This window comes from Pseudorasbora parva, chromosome 20 (assembly GCF_024679245.1).
Source record: "Pseudorasbora parva isolate DD20220531a chromosome 20, ASM2467924v1, whole genome shotgun sequence".
NCBI lineage: Eukaryota > Metazoa > Chordata > Actinopteri > Cypriniformes > Gobionidae > Pseudorasbora > Pseudorasbora parva.
The window spans coordinates 43,953,024-43,972,882 of record NC_090191.1 but is presented as its reverse complement, the minus strand read 5'-3'; the positions used below and the strand labels follow the sequence as shown (position 1 = coordinate 43,972,882).

Here is a 19,859-nt window from a genome sequence, read left to right as displayed (position 1 = left end):
AATGGTTTCTCCCAAAGTTTACATTTGTACTTTTGCAAAGGAAATGCCTGTCCGTGAGGTTCGTACCTTCTAGAAACGACAACAATTAGAGCAGAACAAGAGTTCAGAATGGAGAACTAGCACTAGCATTAAACCTCACTGTGTAGATACAGCTAATGCTAATGCGCTACGTGATTAATCACCTCACAGCTTTAATAACACTACATACTCTATTGCTTATCATTTCTGTATTTTTGGACCCTTTAGGGTATGGGGTTGCCATATGACAAATAATGTCCACTCGTTTCCTTGTTATCCAGAAAAATCTACAATAGATTGGGAATTAAAGGGACAGGCCTTAAGGTAGCCAATGATGTGCGGCGACTGCAATGGCCCCATTTCTGATCCTCTCTCCTCAATGCTGTTTTTCGGCATCTTTGATGAGTAAAGGAGATGTGTTGAGTCACAAATCAACTTCAGATTTGTAAATTGAGAACATATGGATGTTTCCGTATGACGACGCTGCTCAGTGATGTTTTCCCACTGGGGTTTATTACAGATATCAACAATATGACTGACATTATTGAGCTGTTTAAAGGGTTTATTGTAGTATAGTTGTGTTTATGTATAAAGAACAAAATCATTTCTTCTTTTCAGAAAACTAATACAGCGATATTTAGCGTAAGGGGCAATGGGAAGAGGATGAGTTAGCCAGATTAAAGGGACTATATGAGAGAGATCTGATTATTTTGGGTTTCCATGAGTCCCGAGATTATAAATCTATCCTTTTCTAAAAGAAATGTGCTTTTAAATAGACAAGAAAATCATAATTTTATAGAAAAACAATTTTTCGACCATTTTCCATACGGCAAAGTATTTCACAAATCTTTTGGGTTTGTATGATTGAAGCGATTTTATAAAATAAAACAGAACATAATGCGTCCCATAGAGGGCCATTGAACACAATATTTATAATTATTCAGATTTTTTTAATAGTTATTCCAGTTGTGAGTGAAAAACATTGATCATTCTGGTCAATTAAATCATATAAATAAAGATTAACAAATGTTATTGGGCTTAAAAACTACTGATTTTGCTCACACAGAATATAATAAATTAAACAAAACAATGATTTTTTGTTTGTATTTCCACCGATAAGGCCTTTGCACACTGAGTCCGAAATTCGCATGTGAAACTTTCGTCCGTCAAAAAAAAATTCGGAACAAGTTCGATTTAAAGCATTTCAGCGTCCCTAAAAAAGCTTTTTTAGAGACATTTTGACAACTCAGAGCCACCATACATACACCATACAGCCTCAAACTGAGCCGCTGACACTTAAGTAAACTTTGGATCGGTCTGGATAATCCCGCTGGATCGTGAGGCTGAAATATCCTTCTCTACGCTATCGCAGGAGTGGACGATGGACACAATATTTACTCTTTCTTTTTCTCTTTTTAAGAAGAGAGAGGACAAAAAAAATCATCCTCACTATCTGAAGATGTCGTTTTGTATTGTTTTGTATGTTTTTTCATTAACGCGCATCAGACTCAGTGTGCAAGGTCTCCGTGCGTGACGAATTTTTCGCATCACGAATACGAAAAAACGTACATGTGAACATTTCGGACTCAGTGAGCAAAGCCCTTTACACTTTTGGTGTTCCGGGTCAAAAATGACCGCTTCGAAATCTCTCATCGATTCAATCCTTTCGTTAGTTTTTCCTTCCGTTAGCAGAGGTTAGCCTGTCATTGAGTTGGGATTGGTCCCAGTGTTTAGAGTGAGCGATCCTCTCCGGGTCAAAGTGACCTGAGCATCGCACGCATAAGACGGTTTCACAGAACCGCTTTTCTGAAGCAAAGTCCGCTAATTCTATGCCGCGCTCTCGCGGCTGAAATCAGAAGAGCTGGAGCGCAGTCGGCGGAAGTCGATAAATATTCCCTCGGGGTCGGAGTCCAGAGACTCCAGGATCTGATCCACAACAGCCTCCGGACTGGAGGAGCTGCTCCAGTTCTGGTCTGGCTCCGATCCGGCTCCACTCCGGTTCTTGTCCGGCTCAGATCCGGCTCCACTCCGGTTCTTGTCCGGCACTGATGCGGCTTCGTTCTGGTTCCCATCCGGCCTCGCTCCACTCCGGTTCCACTCCGGTCTCGCTCCGGCCCGGCTCCTGTCCGACTCTGGGTCTTCGTTGAGGTCCGTCGGCGGGCTGGGCGGAGCCTCTGTGAACTCTTCCGCGAAGGAGGTCATCTGACACACGGAATGGCGGCGGATTCCAGCTCCGCTCTCGGGCTCGTATTCGGCCACCGGCGTTAGCATGGGGATATTGTAGCTCTTCGATCGCACCACCAGATTCTTCGCAGGAGACTCGCTGCAGCGCGGCCATCGCCTCAAGAGCCGCTTCTCTGAGAACAAACATCCAGAACTTCATTACTTGAGTAAAAGTCGATTCCCTGATTCGATACAACGGTTCGAAGCTTTGTTTTGAAATTGGCCATCACTATATAAGTCATTATTTAGTATTATGGCAACAAAAACTATTCTCAGGCAGTGTAAGGGGATAAATATATGGCTTGTACTGTATAAAAACCATTACGCCTATGGAATGTCCCCACATTTCACACAAAAAATGTGTGTGTGTGTGTGTGTGTGTGTGTGTGTAATGTGGAGAATCACACATCCAACACGCACAAAGACTGCGAGATGGATCGGTCCCTGGAGAAAAGCCTGTGTGTGTGTGTGTGTGTGTGTGCGCATGTGTGTGTGTCTGTGAGATGAGAAGAATCGGCTCACCCAACACACACGAAGACTGCGTGATGGATCCGTCGCTGGAGAAAAGCCCGTGTGTGCCCAGATACGGCGACACAACCTTCTGCACCAGAGACTCCAGCTTCAGGTACTCGCTCGACACGCCTTTGCCCTCATGAACACCCTGCCACACACACACACACACACTTCTTCACAAACCATTATCGAGCAGATATAATATGGGTTATGAGCAGATATAATATCGGTTATGAGCAGATATAATATCGGTTATGAGCGGATATAATAGCGGATATAATATCGGTTATGATCAGATATAATATCGGTTATGAGCGGATATAATATCGGTTATGAGCAGATATAATAGCGGATATAATATCGGTTATGAGCAGATATAATATCGGTTATGAGCAGATATAATATCGGTTATGAGTGGATATAATATCGGTTATGAGCAGATATAATATCGGTTATGAGCGGATATAATATCGGTTATGAGCGGATATAATATCGGTTATGAGCAGATATAATATCGGTTATGAACAGATATAATATCGGTTATGAGCAGATATAATATCGGTTATGAGCAGATATAATATCGGTTATGAGCGGATATAATATCGGTTATGAGCGGATATAATATTGGTTATGAGCAGATATAATATCGGTTATGAGCGGATATAATATCGGTTATGAGCAGATATAATATTGGTTATGAGCAGATATAATATCGGTTATGATCAGATATAATATGGGTTATGAGCAGATATAATAGCGGATATAATATCGGTTATGATCAGATATAATATCGGTTATGAGCAGATAAATATGGGTTATGAGCAGATATAATAGCGGATATAATATTGGTTATGAGCGGATATAATATCGGTTATGAGCAGATATAATATCGGTTATGAGCGGATATAATATCGGTTATGAGCGGATATAATATCGGTTATGAGCGGATATAATATCGGTTATGATCAGATATAATATCGGATATAATATCGGTTATGATCAGATATAATATCGGTTATGAGCAGATAAATATGGGTTATGAGCAGATATAATAGCGGATATAATATCGGTTATGAGCGGATATAATATCGGTTATGAGCAGATATAATATCGGTTATGAGCGGATATAATATCGGTTATGAGCGGATATAATATCGGTTATGAGCGGATATAATATCGGTTATGAGCGGATATAATATCGTTATGAGCAGATGTTATATCGGTTATGAGCAGATGTAATATCGGTTATGAGCAGATATAATATCGGTTATGAGCGGATATAATATCGGTTATGAGCAGATATAATATCGGTTATGAGCAGATGTTATATCGGTTATGAGCAGATGTAATATCGGTTATGAGCGGATATAATATCGGTTATGAGCGGATATAATATCGGTTATGAGCGGATATAATATCGGTTATGAGCGGATATAATATCGGTTATGAGCAGATGTTATATCGGTTATGAGCAGATGTAATATCGGTTATGAGCAGATATAATATCGGTTATGAGCGGATATAATATCGGTTATGAGCGGATATAATATCGGTTATGAGCAGATGTTATATCGGTTATGAGCAGATATAATAGCGGATATAATATCGGTTATGAGCAGATATAATATCGGTTATGAGCAGATATAATATCGGTTATGAGTGGATATAATATCGGTTATGAGCAGATATAATAGCGGATATAATATCGGTTATGAGCGGATATAATATCGGTTATGAGCAGATATAATAGCGGATATAATATCGGTTATGAGCAGATATAATATCGGTTATGAGCAGATATAATATCGGTTATGAGTGGATATAATATCGGTTATGAGCAGATATAATATCGGTTATGAGCGGATATAATATCGGTTATGAGCGGATATAATATCGGTTATGAGCAGATATAATATCGGTTATGAACAGATATAATATCGGTTATGAGCAGATATAATATCGGTTATGAGCAGATATAATATCGGTTATGAGCGGATATAATATCGGTTATGAGCGGATATAATATTGGTTATGAGCAGATATAATATCGGTTATGAGCGGATATAATATCGGTTATGAGCAGATATAATATTGGTTATGAGCAGATATAATATCGGTTATGATCAGATATAATATGGGTTATGAGCAGATATAATAGCGGATATAATATCGGTTATGATCAGATATAATATCGGTTATGAGCAGATAAATATGGGTTATGAGCAGATATAATAGCGGATATAATATTGGTTATGAGCGGATATAATATCGGTTATGAGCAGATATAATATCGGTTATGAGCGGATATAATATCGGTTATGAGCGGATATAATATCGGTTATGAGCGGATATAATATCGGTTATGATCAGATATAATATCGGATATAATATCGGTTATGATCAGATATAATATCGGTTATGAGCAGATAAATATGGGTTATGAGCAGATATAATAGCGGATATAATATCGGTTATGAGCGGATATAATATCGGTTATGAGCAGATATAATATCGGTTATGAGCGGATATAATATCGGTTATGAGCGGATATAATATCGGTTATGAGCGGATATAATATCGGTTATGAGCGGATATAATATCGGTTATGAGCAGATGTTATATCGGTTATGAGCAGATGTAATATCGGTTATGAGCAGATATAATATCGGTTATGAGCGGATATAATATCGGTTATGAGCAGATATAATATCGGTTATGAGCAGATGTTATATCGGTTATGAGCAGATGTAATATCGGTTATGAGCGGATATAATATCGGTTATGAGCGGATATAATATCGGTTATGAGCGGATATAATATCGGTTATGAGCGGATATAATATCGGTTATGAGCAGATGTTATATCGGTTATGAGCAGATGTAATATCGGTTATGAGCAGATATAATATCGGTTATGAGCGGATATAATATCGGTTATGAGCGGATATAATATCGGTTATGAGCAGATGTTATATCGGTTATGAGCAGATGTAATATCGGTTATGAGCAGATATAATATCGGTTATGAGCGGATATAATATCGGTTATGAGCAGATATAATATCGGTTATGAGCAGATATAATATCGGTTATGAGCAGATATAATATCGGTTATGAGCAGATATAATATCGGTTATGAGCGGATATAATATCGGTTATGAGTCGATATAATGGTTATGAGCAGATATAATATTGGTTATGAGTGGATATAATATCGGTTATGAGCGGATATAATATCGGTTATGAGCGGATATAATATTGGTTATGAGCAGATATAATATTGGTTATGAACAGATATAATATTGGTTATGAGCGGATTATAATATCGGTTATGAGTGGATATAATGGTTATGAGCAGATATAATATCGGTTATGAGTGGATATAATGGTTATGAGCGGATATAATATCGGTTATGAGCGGATATAATATCGGTTATGAGCAGATATAATATTGGTTATGAGCAGATATAATATCGGTTATGAGCGGATATAATATCGGTTATGAGCAGATATAATATCGGTTATGAGTGGATATAATGGTTATGAGCAGATATAATATTGGTTATGAGTGGATATATTGGTTATGAGCAGATATAATATTGGTTATGAGCAGATATAATATTGGTTATGAGCAGATAAAATATCGGTTATGAGCGGATATAATGGTTATGAGCAGATATAATATCGGTTATGAGCAGATATAATATCGGTTATGAGCAGATATAATATCGGTTATGAGCAGATATAATATCGGTTATGAGCAGATATAATATCGGTTATGAGCAGATATAATATCGGTTATGAGCGGATATAATATCGGTTATGAGTGGATATAATATCGGTTATGAGCAGATATAATATCGGTTATGAGTGGATATAATATCGGTTATGAGCAGATATAATATTGGTTATGAGCAGATATAATATCAGTTAGGGTTGGGGTTGCACACACACACACCTGCAGGACGAGCAGCATCTGAATGACTGAGGCCGGTATTCGAGCGTGCACACACACACACACACCTGCAGGATGAGCAGCATCTGAATGACTGAGGCCGGTATTCGAGCGTGCACACACACACACACACACACACACACCTGCAGGATGAGCAGCATCTGAATGACTGAGGCCGGTATGCGAGCGCGCACGCACACACACACACACACACACACACACACCTGCAGGATGAGCAGCATCTGAATGACTGAGGCCGGTATGCGAGCGCACGCACACACACACACACACACACACACACACACACACACACACACACACACACACACACACCTGCAGGATGAGCAGCATCTGAATGACTGAGGCCGGTATGCGAGCGCGCACGCACACACACACACACACACACACCTGCAGGATGAGCAGCATCTGAATGACTGAGGCCGGTATGCGAGCGCGCGGGCGGCTCAAAGCCTCATCCAGCTTTGTGTTCAGAGTGATGATGTTCCTGAAGTGCAGCAGAGCCAGCTGACGGACGGACGGCTCCTTCCCCTACACACACACACAAACACACGTCTCAGTACACAAACAATCACACACACTGTTCAGAAGATGAATCAGCGTTAGAGCTGGAGTACCTGAACGGGGTAGAAGATGGCCAGCAGTGTGGACAGAACATCACAGAAGAAGAAGTCCCATGTTTCTGCCAGAGAATCCAGCAGCTTCTGACCTGCACACACACACACACACACACACATACACACAGACAGAAACACAGAGAGAGTCACACGCACACACTAAGGGTATTTTTTAAAGTAAAGGCTTTTAAGAAAGATATATAAAATTGCATGGTTTCATTTGACAGAAAGAACGTCTGATGATTATCAGAAGTGCACATGGAAGCTAAATCATAAAATCAAGTTTGGCTTGTGTCATGTCAACTACACCTGACCCAAATGTTGTGCTGATATCTCAAAGCAAACCAAAAGTTATGGCATTCAGAAGTCCAAAAAAACCTCAACATAAGAACTACTTACCTGAGTACACGCCACAACACACACACATATTAATAATTACATAGAGTACGTAACAGGTAATACGATCCTGCTCGACGAGTGAGGGTTTTCCACTGCTCTCCTATTCTACAGCACACGGTAAACCCAGACCTGTCAATCAGGGCGATTGGGCCAATCCCAGCGCGCTCCCGCTGTAAGAGTGCGTCTGATTGGCTCTCTACACATCGTCCCGCCCACCTCAGCCGAGATTCGGCTCCCATTGGCTGAACTCTCACATGACACATGATCGGTTGTGTTTGGGCTCGGATAACTAAATAAGGAAGTGTGTTATGCGATGGTTTACTAATGTTATATAGCTATATGTGTGTGTGTGTGTTATATAGTGTACTGTGGTTATATAGCTATATGTGTATGTGTGTGTGTGTGTGTGTGTGTGTGTGTGTTATATAGTGTACTGTGGTTATATAGCTGTGTGTGTTATATAGTGTACTGTGGTTATATAGCTGTGTGTGTGTGTGTGTGTGTGTGTGTGTGTGTTATATAGTGTACTGTGGTTATATAGCTGTGTGTGTGTGTGTGTGTGTGTGTGTGTGTGTGTTATATAGTGTACTGTGGTTATATAGCTATGTGTGTGTGTGTTATATAGTGTACTGATGTAATATAGCTGTGTGTATGTGTGTGTGTGTGTGTGTGTGTGTGTGTGTGTGTGTGTGTGTGTGTGTTATATAGTGTACTGTGGTTATATAGCTGTGTGTGTGTGTGTGTGTGTGTGTGTGTGTGTGTGTTATATAGTGTACTGTGGTTATATAGCTATGTGTGTGTGTGTGTGTTATATAGTGTACTGATGTAATATAGCTGTGTGTGTGTGTGTGTGTGTGTGTTATATAGTGTACTGTGGTTATATAGCTGTGTGTGTGTGTGTGTCTGTGTGTGTGTGTGTGTTATATAGTGTACTGTGGTTATATAGCTGTGTGTGTGTCTGTGTGTGTGTGTGTGTGTGTGTGTTTGTGTGTGTGTTATATAGTGTACTGTGGTTATATAGCTGTGTGTGTGTGTGTGTCTGTGTGTGTGTGTGTGTTATATAGTGTACTGTGGTTATATAGCTGTGTGTGTGTGTGTGTGTGTGTGTGTGTGTTATATAGTGTACTGATGTAATATAGCTGTGTGTGTGTGTGTGTGTGTGTGTGTGTTATATAGTGTACTGTGGTTATATAGCTGTGTGTGTGTGTGTGTGTGTGTGTGTGTGTTATATAGTGTACTGTTGTTATTCATTGGCAGTCTCAAACTAAAATAAATATGATTTTTGTGTTCTGCTAAGTTGCGACCGGTTCACTGACGGCAGCTATTTACGCTTTTACAGTAGTGTTCATTTTGACAGGAAATATTAATATGCTTTAATTAACTATTATAATCCTGATACTTTACTGAATACTGTAGGAGCCATATTTAGAAAATCCAGATTTTAAAAAAAGGATTTGTTTAATTTATTTAATTTTATATTTTCTGTTCAATAATTGGCTTAACCTGTCCATGTGATTGGACTTGCTCCTCCTCCTTGACGCATGCGTCACTACGGCGCGAAAGTGCAGGTCTTAATAGAAACTGAGAGTCATTGAGTAGACTGGTGAGAGTGTGGAGAGCAAGCCTGCAGTCTTCCTCTCATTTACTGAAGCTTTCGCGCCTCGATCGCCCCCCGGTGACCGGTCCCAGTATAGCCGCCCCTCTGTGTTTTCTAATGGACGCGAGGCAAACTAAATAATAAAATTACACTTTAAAAAATGTTCCCCAAAGTTAGTTTATGTCACTGAAGGCAGTTATCATCACGATGATTTCATTTCAGGTTTTCGTTTTAAAAATAAGTTTAGTTTGAGTTAGTTATTTGATGGTATAAAACGGGGGGTGTGACGTCATGATTGACAGCTGAGACTGACGGCTTCTCTGAGTGAAGTTGTCACTGAGGCACTAACGGACTTTTTTCGAAATTTTTGGGAGCAGATTAGAGCTTTAGCTTTAATTTCTACATTTCCATAACTGTTTATTTCACACCAACATAATTAATTGTTCTGCATCTGCGAGAGTGTGGGCGGGCTTTTGATATCGCGACTGTACTTCCTGCTCTACTTCCTGCGCTCTACTGCGCAACTCCGGTCCCGAAATCGCTACTGCGCAGACTCGGTCCCAAGATGTCAGCGCCGTGCAAGGCTGCCTGAAAGCTTCAAATATGGCAAGCGGAAACGGATGATGTCGAGTCGTCCATATTTTTTTACGGTCTATGGTGGAGAGCAACAGTTTCTTCAATCGCATGTTGATACAGATGAACGTTTATTGCCTTTGAAAGTTTAAAGTTTGTTTTACTGGAAAGTAAACCGGAGATTGTAATCAATAAACCGCGACCCTTTATTGCTATGAATACAACTCTGTGCGTGCTTAGTAACGTGTGTATCGGAAGAGACTCCACCGCTTACCTCAAAGGGCTAAACATATTAAAAAGGATGAGAACAAGATTAGCCTGAACATTTATTGAAGAAACTTGCACTTGAGATTGATTGACGAGACAGAAGGACTGCGCTGTGAAAACTCGGAGGTTTTGCTGTTCACGGCTGAAGCAGATGGACGCGATTTATGAATGAACGACGCATCAGCTGTGAGTACGAGTGTATTTAACGCTAAAGGAACTGCTAGTGTTTGTGGCCTGTATTAAATGATGGATGAAGCGATTCAGACGGCCGCTGAGGCTGAACAGCTTTTAAATTCACGCATTGCAACGCGCAGAGGCAAATTAGGAGTATGCACGAGGAAAATGAATGAAATTAAAGCTCTGCTCGTTGAAGGTGGAAACGTTGAAGAGGTAAATGATTGCATGGCGGCGTTTTTATACTTTATCCATGACTTCAAAAGTGTGCATAACGCAGTGCAACAGCTTTTAGCAGAAGAAGAAAAGGAAAATGATCATGTAGATTGGTTTGAACCTAGAATGATGAATTTCGATTACTTTATTAAAGAAGTTGAAATTTGGAAAAAAGAACAACAACGTCAAATAGCAATCGAAGCAAAGGACAGTATTTCAAACATCTCCAGTGTGTCTGTAAGGTCTACATCATCTAAGGCCTCTTCCGCAGCTAAAATAGCTGCTGCGGAAAAAGCCGCTTTAGAAGCACGCGCTAAAATTCTGCCTGATTTACAAGCTTTGCAGATGGAAGAAGTTATTATAAAATCAAAGATTGAAAGAGCAGAACTGCAAACACAAATGGCAGCAGCAGATGCAAAGATTAAAGTGTTGACAAATAATTCTGAGTCACAAGGTGATGTTATGAATGAATATTATGATGCAAACATGGAAGATAATGTTGAACCCACTTTTACTGATACCTCTGCTATAGAGTTTGCTCCAGTGACAGCCATACCGAAGACCCCACTCCAGAGAGCAGTTAGTCACGTGCAGAAAAGCTCTCGAGTAACGGTGGCCGAAAGTTCATCGAGCCCGCAGATGGAGGTCAGTAATGGTTCACACCCAGGCTTAAGCTTAATGGTTCAAAGGCAAAAGGAGATGACTGATCTTATGATCATGCAGCAAAATCTTTCTCTATTGCCTAAGAGAGAAGTACCTGTTTTTGATGGAGATCCACTGTCCTATCAGTCTTTCTTTCATGCTTTTAAATATCTGATTGAAGACAAGACTAGTAACAGTCAGGATAGACTCTATTTTCTTGAACAGTTCACTGCTGGCCAGGCCAGAGATCTTGTTCGTAGCTGTTTGCACATGGAGGCCCGCAGAGGGTATACTGAAGCTCAGCAACTTTTAAAGAAACATTTCGGCAATGAAATGAAGATTGCAAATGCTTACATAGAAAAGGCGCTGAACTGGACAGCCATTAAAGCTGATGATGGAAAATCTCTTCATGCCTATGCTCTGTACCTTAGGGAATGTTGCAATGTAATGCAAGATCTAGAATACATGGATGAACTGAACGTTGTATCAAACTTGAAATTGATTGTATCTAAACTCCCATACAAGCTCCGGGAAAGGTGGCGAACAGTAACCTTTGAGTCATTCCAAAGAACGAATACTCGTATTAGATTTAAAAATCTTGTAGAATTCCTGGAAACTCAGTCTGAGATTTTACTTCACCCAGTCTTTGGGGATATCAAAGATCCAACTCCTGTTAAAGGGACAGCTGTTAAACCCAGAGTAACCAGCTTAAGGATACCTAAGAGTGGCAGCAGTTGTGTTACTACAGTGACTCGAGCTGAGGAGCAGACCAGCAGAGAGCCATATAAAGTGCAGCAGCAAGCAGGCTCCACCAACGTTGTTGTTTTGACATCATGTAGTTTTTGCCAAGGTAACCATGCACTAACTGACTGCAAAACATTAAAATCAGAATTCCAAGACAAAAAGGTTGAATATCTCAAAAGGAATGGTCACTGTTTCGGATGCTTAAAAAAGGGTCACATGAGCAAAGATTGCAATAAGAGATTGGTTTGCCAAATATGTCAACGAAAGCATCCTACATTGCTCCACATTGACAATGGAAATTCAAAAAAGCAGATTCGACCAAACCCAAACTTCACAGAATCAAAAGAAACGTCAGTCAACAGCGCACTAGTGTCAGCTGATCGTGCAACAGGGGCCAGCCAGGAATGTGCACTAGCAATCGTGCCAGTCCAAATTAAAGTTGCTAAAGGCAGTAGGATCATTAAAACCTATGCTTTTCTTGATCCAGGCAGTTCGGCGACGTTCTGCACTGAGAATCTCATGAATCAGCTGAATGCCAAAGGACGCAGAACTGAAATTCTTCTGAGAACGATGGGGCAGGAGAGACCTGTTAAGAGCTATGAGCTCACAGGACTAGAAGTAGGTAGTATAGATGGAGGTGTATACATAGATCTGCCTAAAGTATACACTCAATCCAAGATCCCTGTATCAAAGGAGAACCTACTCACTCAACATGATCTTGAAAAATGGCCTTATTTAAAAGAAATTGAGCTGAAAAGAATCAACGCTGACATTGAAATCTTGATTGGAATTAATGTTCCAAAAGCTATGGAACCGTGGAAAATCGTGAATAGTCACGCAAATGGACCATATGCGATCAAGACTGTGCTAGGGTGGGTGGTCAATGGCCCACTCACTTCTTGTCCCTCTATGGATGAAACTGGAGTAATGTCAGTAATGGCCAATCGCATCTCTATGGAGAATCTTCAAGATCTGCTTATCAGACAATATAATCATGACTTTCCTGAAAAGTATTACGAAGAGAAAAGAGAAATGTCAGCTGAAGACAAAATGTTCATGAGCATAGTAACAACTTCGCTGAAACTTGAAGATGGGCATTATCACTTACCTCTACCGTTTCGTGATAAAGATGCAACCTTGCCTAACAACTATGAATTGACAGCACAACGTACACGTAACCTTGAGAAAAGATTCAAAAAAGATCCTGCTTATGCAACTGAGTATAGTGTGTTCATGGAGAATGTGCTGAGGAAGGGATACGCAGAAAAGGTACAACAAGAGCAACTTCAAAGAAATGATGGTCATGTATGGTATATACCACATCATGGGGTGTACCACAAGAAGAAGGGAAAACTTCGAGTTGTTTTTGATTGTTCTTCTTCATTCAAAGGAAAAGCTTTTAACTCTGAACTTCTGCAAGGTCCTGACCTGACCAACCCACTTCTTGGTGTTTTGTTGAGATTCAGAAAGGAAAGAATCTCAATAATGGCAGACATCGAAGCCATGTACTATCAAGTACAAGTTCAAAATCATCATCGTGACTTTCTTCGATTCCTGTGGTGGCCACAAGGGGATGTCAACCAACCACTGGAAATCTACAGGATGAATGTTCATCTTTTTGGTGCAGTATCATCTCCAAGCATTGCCAACTTTGCCTTAAAGCAAACAGGAATTGATAATTCTGAACGATACAGCTCACAAGTCATTGATACAATTAATCACAGTTTTTACGTTGATGATTGTCTCAAATCTGTGGCTTCTGTGGAAGAAGCAATTAAGCTCATTAAAGACCTCAGGGAAGCATGCGCCCTAGGAGGATTTACTTTGAACAAATGGGTGAGCAATAGCTTTGAAGTCCTTGAGACCATCCCAGAAAGTTACAGAGCCCCTCTTGTGAAACAGCTGGACCTGGACAGAGAAAAGCCTCCTCTTGAGAGGGCACTCGGAATCCAGTGGAATATCCAAAAGGATGTCTTTACCTTCCGGGTAGCTGTTATTAACAGAGCTCCCACAAGACGGACAATCCTTTCTGTGGTCAATTCAATCTACGACCCACTAGGTTTTTTATCCCCGTTTGTTCTCAAAGCAAAACAAATCCTGCAAAGGCTCTGCCATGAGAAGTACGGGTGGGATGAAATAATCTCCAATGAAATGATGAGACCATGGCAAAGATGGCTTGCAGAGTTAGACCAGCTGAGCAGATTTGAAGTGGACAGGTGCATAAAGCCTGAAAATTTTGGTACTGTGAAGACTGCCGAATTACATCACTTTTGTGATGCGAGCGAGCTAGGATATGGGACGGTAAGTTACCTCAAACTTACAGACAGTGTCCAAAATGTTCACGTCATCTTTGTATTGGGAAAGGCCAGAGTAGTCCCACTGAAAGGGATGACTGTTCCTAGACTTGAGCTTGCAGCAGCAACCCTGGCTGTGAAGGTGGACAGAATGCTGCAAAAGGAACTTCACATGGTACTGAAAGATTCTACTTTTTGGACAGACAGTACTGTGGTACTGAAATATATCCATAACCAAACTAAACGATTTCATACTTACGTTGCCAACAGACTTGCAGTGATACATAACCTTTCACAAGTACATCAGTGGAGGCACGTATGTTCTGGAGACAACCCGGCAGATGACAGCTCACGTGGTCTACAGATAGAAACCCTCCTGAATTCCACCAGATGGCTGAATGGTCCTCACTTCCTGTTAAAGGAGAAATCTGAGTGGCCTGAGGTACCAGAGGATCTCAGTTACATCTCACCAAAGGATATTGAGATAAAAAGGGAGATTTCCGTGAACTGCTTAAACCTGCAGAACAACGCAACTACAAGAATAATAGAACATTATTCTTCATGGAGAAAACTATTGAGAGCTATTGCATGGTGGCTAAGGCTCAAAGGACTCTTGATGCTTCGAAATCAGAAAGACAAAGGTCTTATTGTAGATTTGAAGTGGAAAGTTGAGCAACAAGGATTAACTCCAGAGGATTTGGACAAAGCAGAGAAGTCAGTCGTTTGCTATGAACAACAGCGCTACTTTGGCTCAGAGATCACACTCTTGAGACAAGATAAACCCATCAAATCAAATAGCCTCATATACAAACTGGATCCAATCATTGATGAGGGCATTTTGAGGATTGGAGGAAGGCTAAGTAAAGCAGCCATGCCGGTGAGCCTAAAGAACCCAATTATCCTACCCAAAGATTCACACATATCCAAACTGATCCTGCGTGATATTCATCAAAAGGTTGGACACTCAGGAAGAAATCACATGCTCTCAAGATTAGGTCAGAGGTTCTGGTTACCATCTGCCAATTCCTCTGCGAGAAAGATAATAAAGTCTTGTGTATTTTGCAGACGAATGCAGGCTAAAAGTGGAGAACAAAAAATGGCTGACCTACCAGAGGAACGTGTCGCTCCTGATCTACCACCTTTCTCACATGTAGGTATTGACTACTTTGGACCTATAGAAGTCAAAAGAGGTCGCTCCCATGTGAAGAGATGGGGAGTGATATTCACCTGCCTGGCGAGCCGAGCCATTCATCTGGAAGTAGCAAGCACACTTGACACAGACTCTTGTATCAATGCTATTCGACGGTTTTTATGTCGCAGAGGACCAATACTGACCATCAGGACTGATCGTGGCACCAATTTTGTGTGTGCACAGAAGGAATTAGAGGCAACCTTGAACCAAATAGACCATCACAAAATTCAAGATGCATTGCTGAGAGATCATGTCAGGTGGATATTTAATCCACCATTTGCAGCCCACTTCGGAGGAGTGTGGGAAAGGTTAATCAAGCTAGTAAAAAAAATACTGCTTTCTGTCCTAAAACAACAGACATTGGACGATGATATGTTGCAAACAGCTTTGTGTGAAGTTGAATGCATTCTCAATGACAGGCCCATCACAACTGTATCAGGTGACACAAATGATCTTGAACCCCTTACACCAAATCACCTTCTGCAGTTGAATTCCAAACCACTCTTGCCACCTGGACTCTTCAATAAGAATGACTTGTATGCTAGAAAGCGATGGAAACAGGTGCAATACCTTGCAGACCTTTTCTGGCAACGATGGACCTCTGAATATCTTTCACTGATGCAGCAACGGCAAAAATGGGTCAAGACTAAGAGAAACTTCAAGGTAAATGACATCGTAGTCATAGTAGATCATACAGCTCCAAGGAACTCATGGCCCTTAGGTCGCGTGATGAAGACTCTGCCAGGGTCCAAAGGTCTTGTCCGCAGTGTTGTGGTGAAGACTAAAACTGCTGTTCTACAAAGACCTATCACCAAACTCTGCTTGCTTCTGGAAGCTGAAGAATCAGCTCAAGAGGCTGACAATGCAGTGTCAGCCATTCTATAGTCTGTTTGATAAGCACGCTTTTCATATAAACTGACAAACCTGTACATACTGTTGCGTGCTCACACACCAGTACATATCTTTACATACATGGACTTTTCAAATTCACACCACATATACTCTCAAATTTCTGCACATACATGGACTTCTCACTTTTCGCACCACATTCACACCCATCGGACTCTTCATCTCCTTCCCTATGCATCATATACATGTATGACATAGACTTTGGGGGGATTCTTTGGGATTGTTAAAAAAAAAAAATAGGGGGAGAAATTACAATGTTTTGACAATGATAAATGGAGTGCAATATAATTATTTTGCTTTGATATATTGAAAATATGGCAAGATTGTATTAGTCATGTTTGTTTTGGCTCTGTTAAGATTATTAAGTAATTGTTCTGCTTTGAGCATTAACAATTAGGGGCCAGGATGTAGGAGCCATATTTAGAAAATCCAGATTTTAAAAAAAGGATTTGTTTAATTTATTTAATTTTATATTTTCTGTTCAATAATTGGCTTAACCTGTCCATGTGATTGGACTTGCTCCTCCTCCTTGACGCATGCGTCACTACGGCGCGAAAGTGCAGGTCTTAATAGAAACTGAGAGTCATTGAGTAGACTGGTGAGAGTGTGGAGAGCAACAGTTTCTTCAATCGCATGTTGATACAGATGAACGTTTATTGCCTTTGAAAGTTTAAAGTTTGTTTTACTGGAAAGTAAACCGGAGATTGTAATCAATAAACCGCGACCCTTTATTGCTATGAATACAACTCTGTGCGTGCTTAGTAACGTGTGTATCGGAAGAGACTCCACCGCTTACCTCAAAGGGCTAAACATATTAAAAAGGATGAGAACAAGATTAGCCTGAACAAATACTGTGTCAGATACTGTTCTTAGTCGTTCCTCCTGATTATTGATTAAATACAGTTTATCGTGTAACCAAACACACACACACACACACACACACACACAAACACACACACAATTCTAAACTACCATCATAAATGATTCAGACATCTTACCTTCGTAAAAGCGAATCTTATCTCGAAGAATCACCATTCCCTTCGTCAGCAGCTGATTCTGTGACACACACACACACACACACACACAAACACAAACACGTTTGTTTTTGTGACATATTGGGACATTCCATAGGCATAATAGTTTTACTGCAAACCGTATTTTCTTTCCCCTTACACTGCCCCTAAACCTACCCATCACACACACACACACACACACACACACACACACACACTGCCCCTAAACCTACCCATCACACACACACACACACTGCCCCTAAACCTACCCATCACACACACACACACTGCCCCTAAACCTACCCATCACACACACACACACACTGCCCCTAAACCTACCCATCACTCTCACACACACACACACACACACACACACACACACACACACACTCATAAAAACTCCTCCTGTGTGATTTATAAGCCTTTTGTAAAGTGGGGCCATGGGTAATGTCCTCATATTTCACCCTCTCCTGTAATACCTGTGTGTGAGTGTGTGAGAGTCGTTTAATCACCTGCAGATACTCTGTGAAGAACGAACCCAACTCAGTCTTCAGCAGCTGCCTAGACACACACACACACACACACACACACACACACACACACACACACACACACACACCGTTAACTGTAATAAATAATCAGGACTCTTATTTTGAAATATCTATATTAATGCAGGAGCAGATGAACTATGCCTTCGCACGTTACGGTATAAACAGCGGACAGTAAACACTAGCAAACAATCCTCACACCAAGAAGCATTTACTAGACCAGCAGAAGGAATTATAGAGTAATTGTCTTGTTTAGGGAATAAATAACTCAAAATGAAGAGTTTCTGCTTAAAATAAGCGCAATAATCTGCCGATGGGGTGAGGAAAATAGCGTTGTTTGCGGCCTGAGATGTGCGGCCGGTTAGTTTATACATTGACCCGCACGTCGCTGACACACACTCCTAGCATTAATGTGTGTGAGCGCAAAACAGCGCCACCTTCAGGCTCTGAGGCGTGAAGCTCACATTTATTAATGAAAGCACAGCTTTATGAAGATTAAAGCTGCAGTCCGTAGTTTTTCCTCTTCGTCGCCATCTCTGTTTGAAAGCTGCCATTGCAGTTATTGGCGGAAGGATCGCCTCTGCGTGAGGTGTGCTCCGGTCGGCACGGCGCGGAGGAATCCAGTCAGTCACCGCGCCCGCCGGTGTGGATACACTCATTCACTATCACACACTCTACTGCTGGAACGTATGACCGACAGAAGAGTGTCGTCTGAAGCCGCTCATCCTCTTTTGTTCTGACCAACTAAGGAGAAAAAGCATCGCAATACATCGCGGTGATTAATCTAACGGTCGTTCATCAGATCACGTCAAACTGCTAATGATCTCAGGATTGCGTGACTTCATTTCATGTGTATGAGGGCTACCTGCAGTACAGTTTCCATTTCTGTGCCGTCTAATTTCTAATCGTCTTATACACACACATTGAGTACGGGATGATGTCCACTCCGCCGGAGTGATCCGGACCCCGAGGCGAAGCGGAGCGTCACTCTGAAGGGGTTTATTCTGAGATAACAACCGGCTGGGTGGACATTATCCCGCTTATTACACGGCTACTAGTCTCAAATAAATTACACACTAAATATTGTCTTGAGATTAAATATTTGATTAGCTCTTACGCAAAGCTTCCGCGAAGAAAAACAGTTCCAGACTGCTTTAAGCCTTTATCTATTGCTGCTAAATGTTGAGAATGAATGCTGAAAGGGTTAGTTCAGCCAAAAATGAACCCAAGCCTCTGATTTACTCACCCTCAGGTCATTATAGGTGTTTATGACATTCTTCTGTCAGACAAATACAATCAGAGTTATATTTAAAAAGTCCAGGCTAACGTTAATCCCAGCAGTAGTTGGAGCTGTTTCTGAAGTCCATTAAATGCAGCTGTCCGTCAAATAACGTGCTCCACACGACTCCGATGGGTTAATAGAGCCTTCTGATTCCAATCGATGCGTTTGTGTGAGAAAAATATCCATATTTAAAACTTTATAAAGGAAACCCGCCTCTTCCATTGTAACCCACGGCTGTTTAAGCCACAAGATGGCGCCAGCGTTAAGCACAGAAGTAGAACCGGTCGAGATAACTCGCCGTACCCGGATGAGCGGTGTGTGTTATCTGGAAATAACATACCGCTGGAATGGGCGATGGACCAATCAGAGTCAAGTATTTCCCAGAGCCGTGTAATAATGTGGAGTAGAGGAAGCACACATTAACTGATGAGTCCATAACACACACAGCAAAACGAGAACGCCACAACACGGGAACTCCTGAACCGCCTGAATTAAGCGAACAGGTGCTACTGTTACAGCCCAACCCATCCACTGAGGCGTCTCACCTGTCCAGCAGAGAGAAGAGGAAAAGCGCTTCAGAACTCGGGCTCACGCCACCTTCAGCTCTCCGTGTTGTCGCGTCGCCCGGGTGAAGTCCGAAGACTTTTGCATTTTACAGCGGATGGCT

General features: G+C 41.2%; 1 protein-coding gene across 2 annotated transcripts in view; it reads right to left on the bottom strand.

Moving 5' to 3' along the window:
* Window positions 1-509: 509 nt before the first annotated feature.
* Window positions 510-19,859, bottom strand: part of prr5b (proline rich 5b (renal)) — a 31,850-nt gene continuing 12,500 nt past the window's right edge. For both annotated transcript variants that reach the window (XM_067428028.1, XM_067428027.1), the window contains exons 4-9: window positions 17,875-17,923; window positions 17,348-17,405; window positions 7,343-7,434; window positions 7,116-7,256; window positions 2,764-2,902; window positions 510-2,375 (exon numbers count right to left, since the gene is read on the bottom strand). In XM_067428028.1, coding sequence (XP_067284129.1) covers window positions 1,846-2,375; window positions 2,764-2,902; window positions 7,116-7,256; window positions 7,343-7,434; window positions 17,348-17,405; window positions 17,875-17,923 — 1,009 coding nt within the window. In that variant the 3' untranslated portion in view covers window positions 510-1,845. The remainder of the gene's footprint in view (window positions 2,376-2,763; window positions 2,903-7,115; window positions 7,257-7,342; window positions 7,435-17,347; window positions 17,406-17,874; window positions 17,924-19,859) is intronic.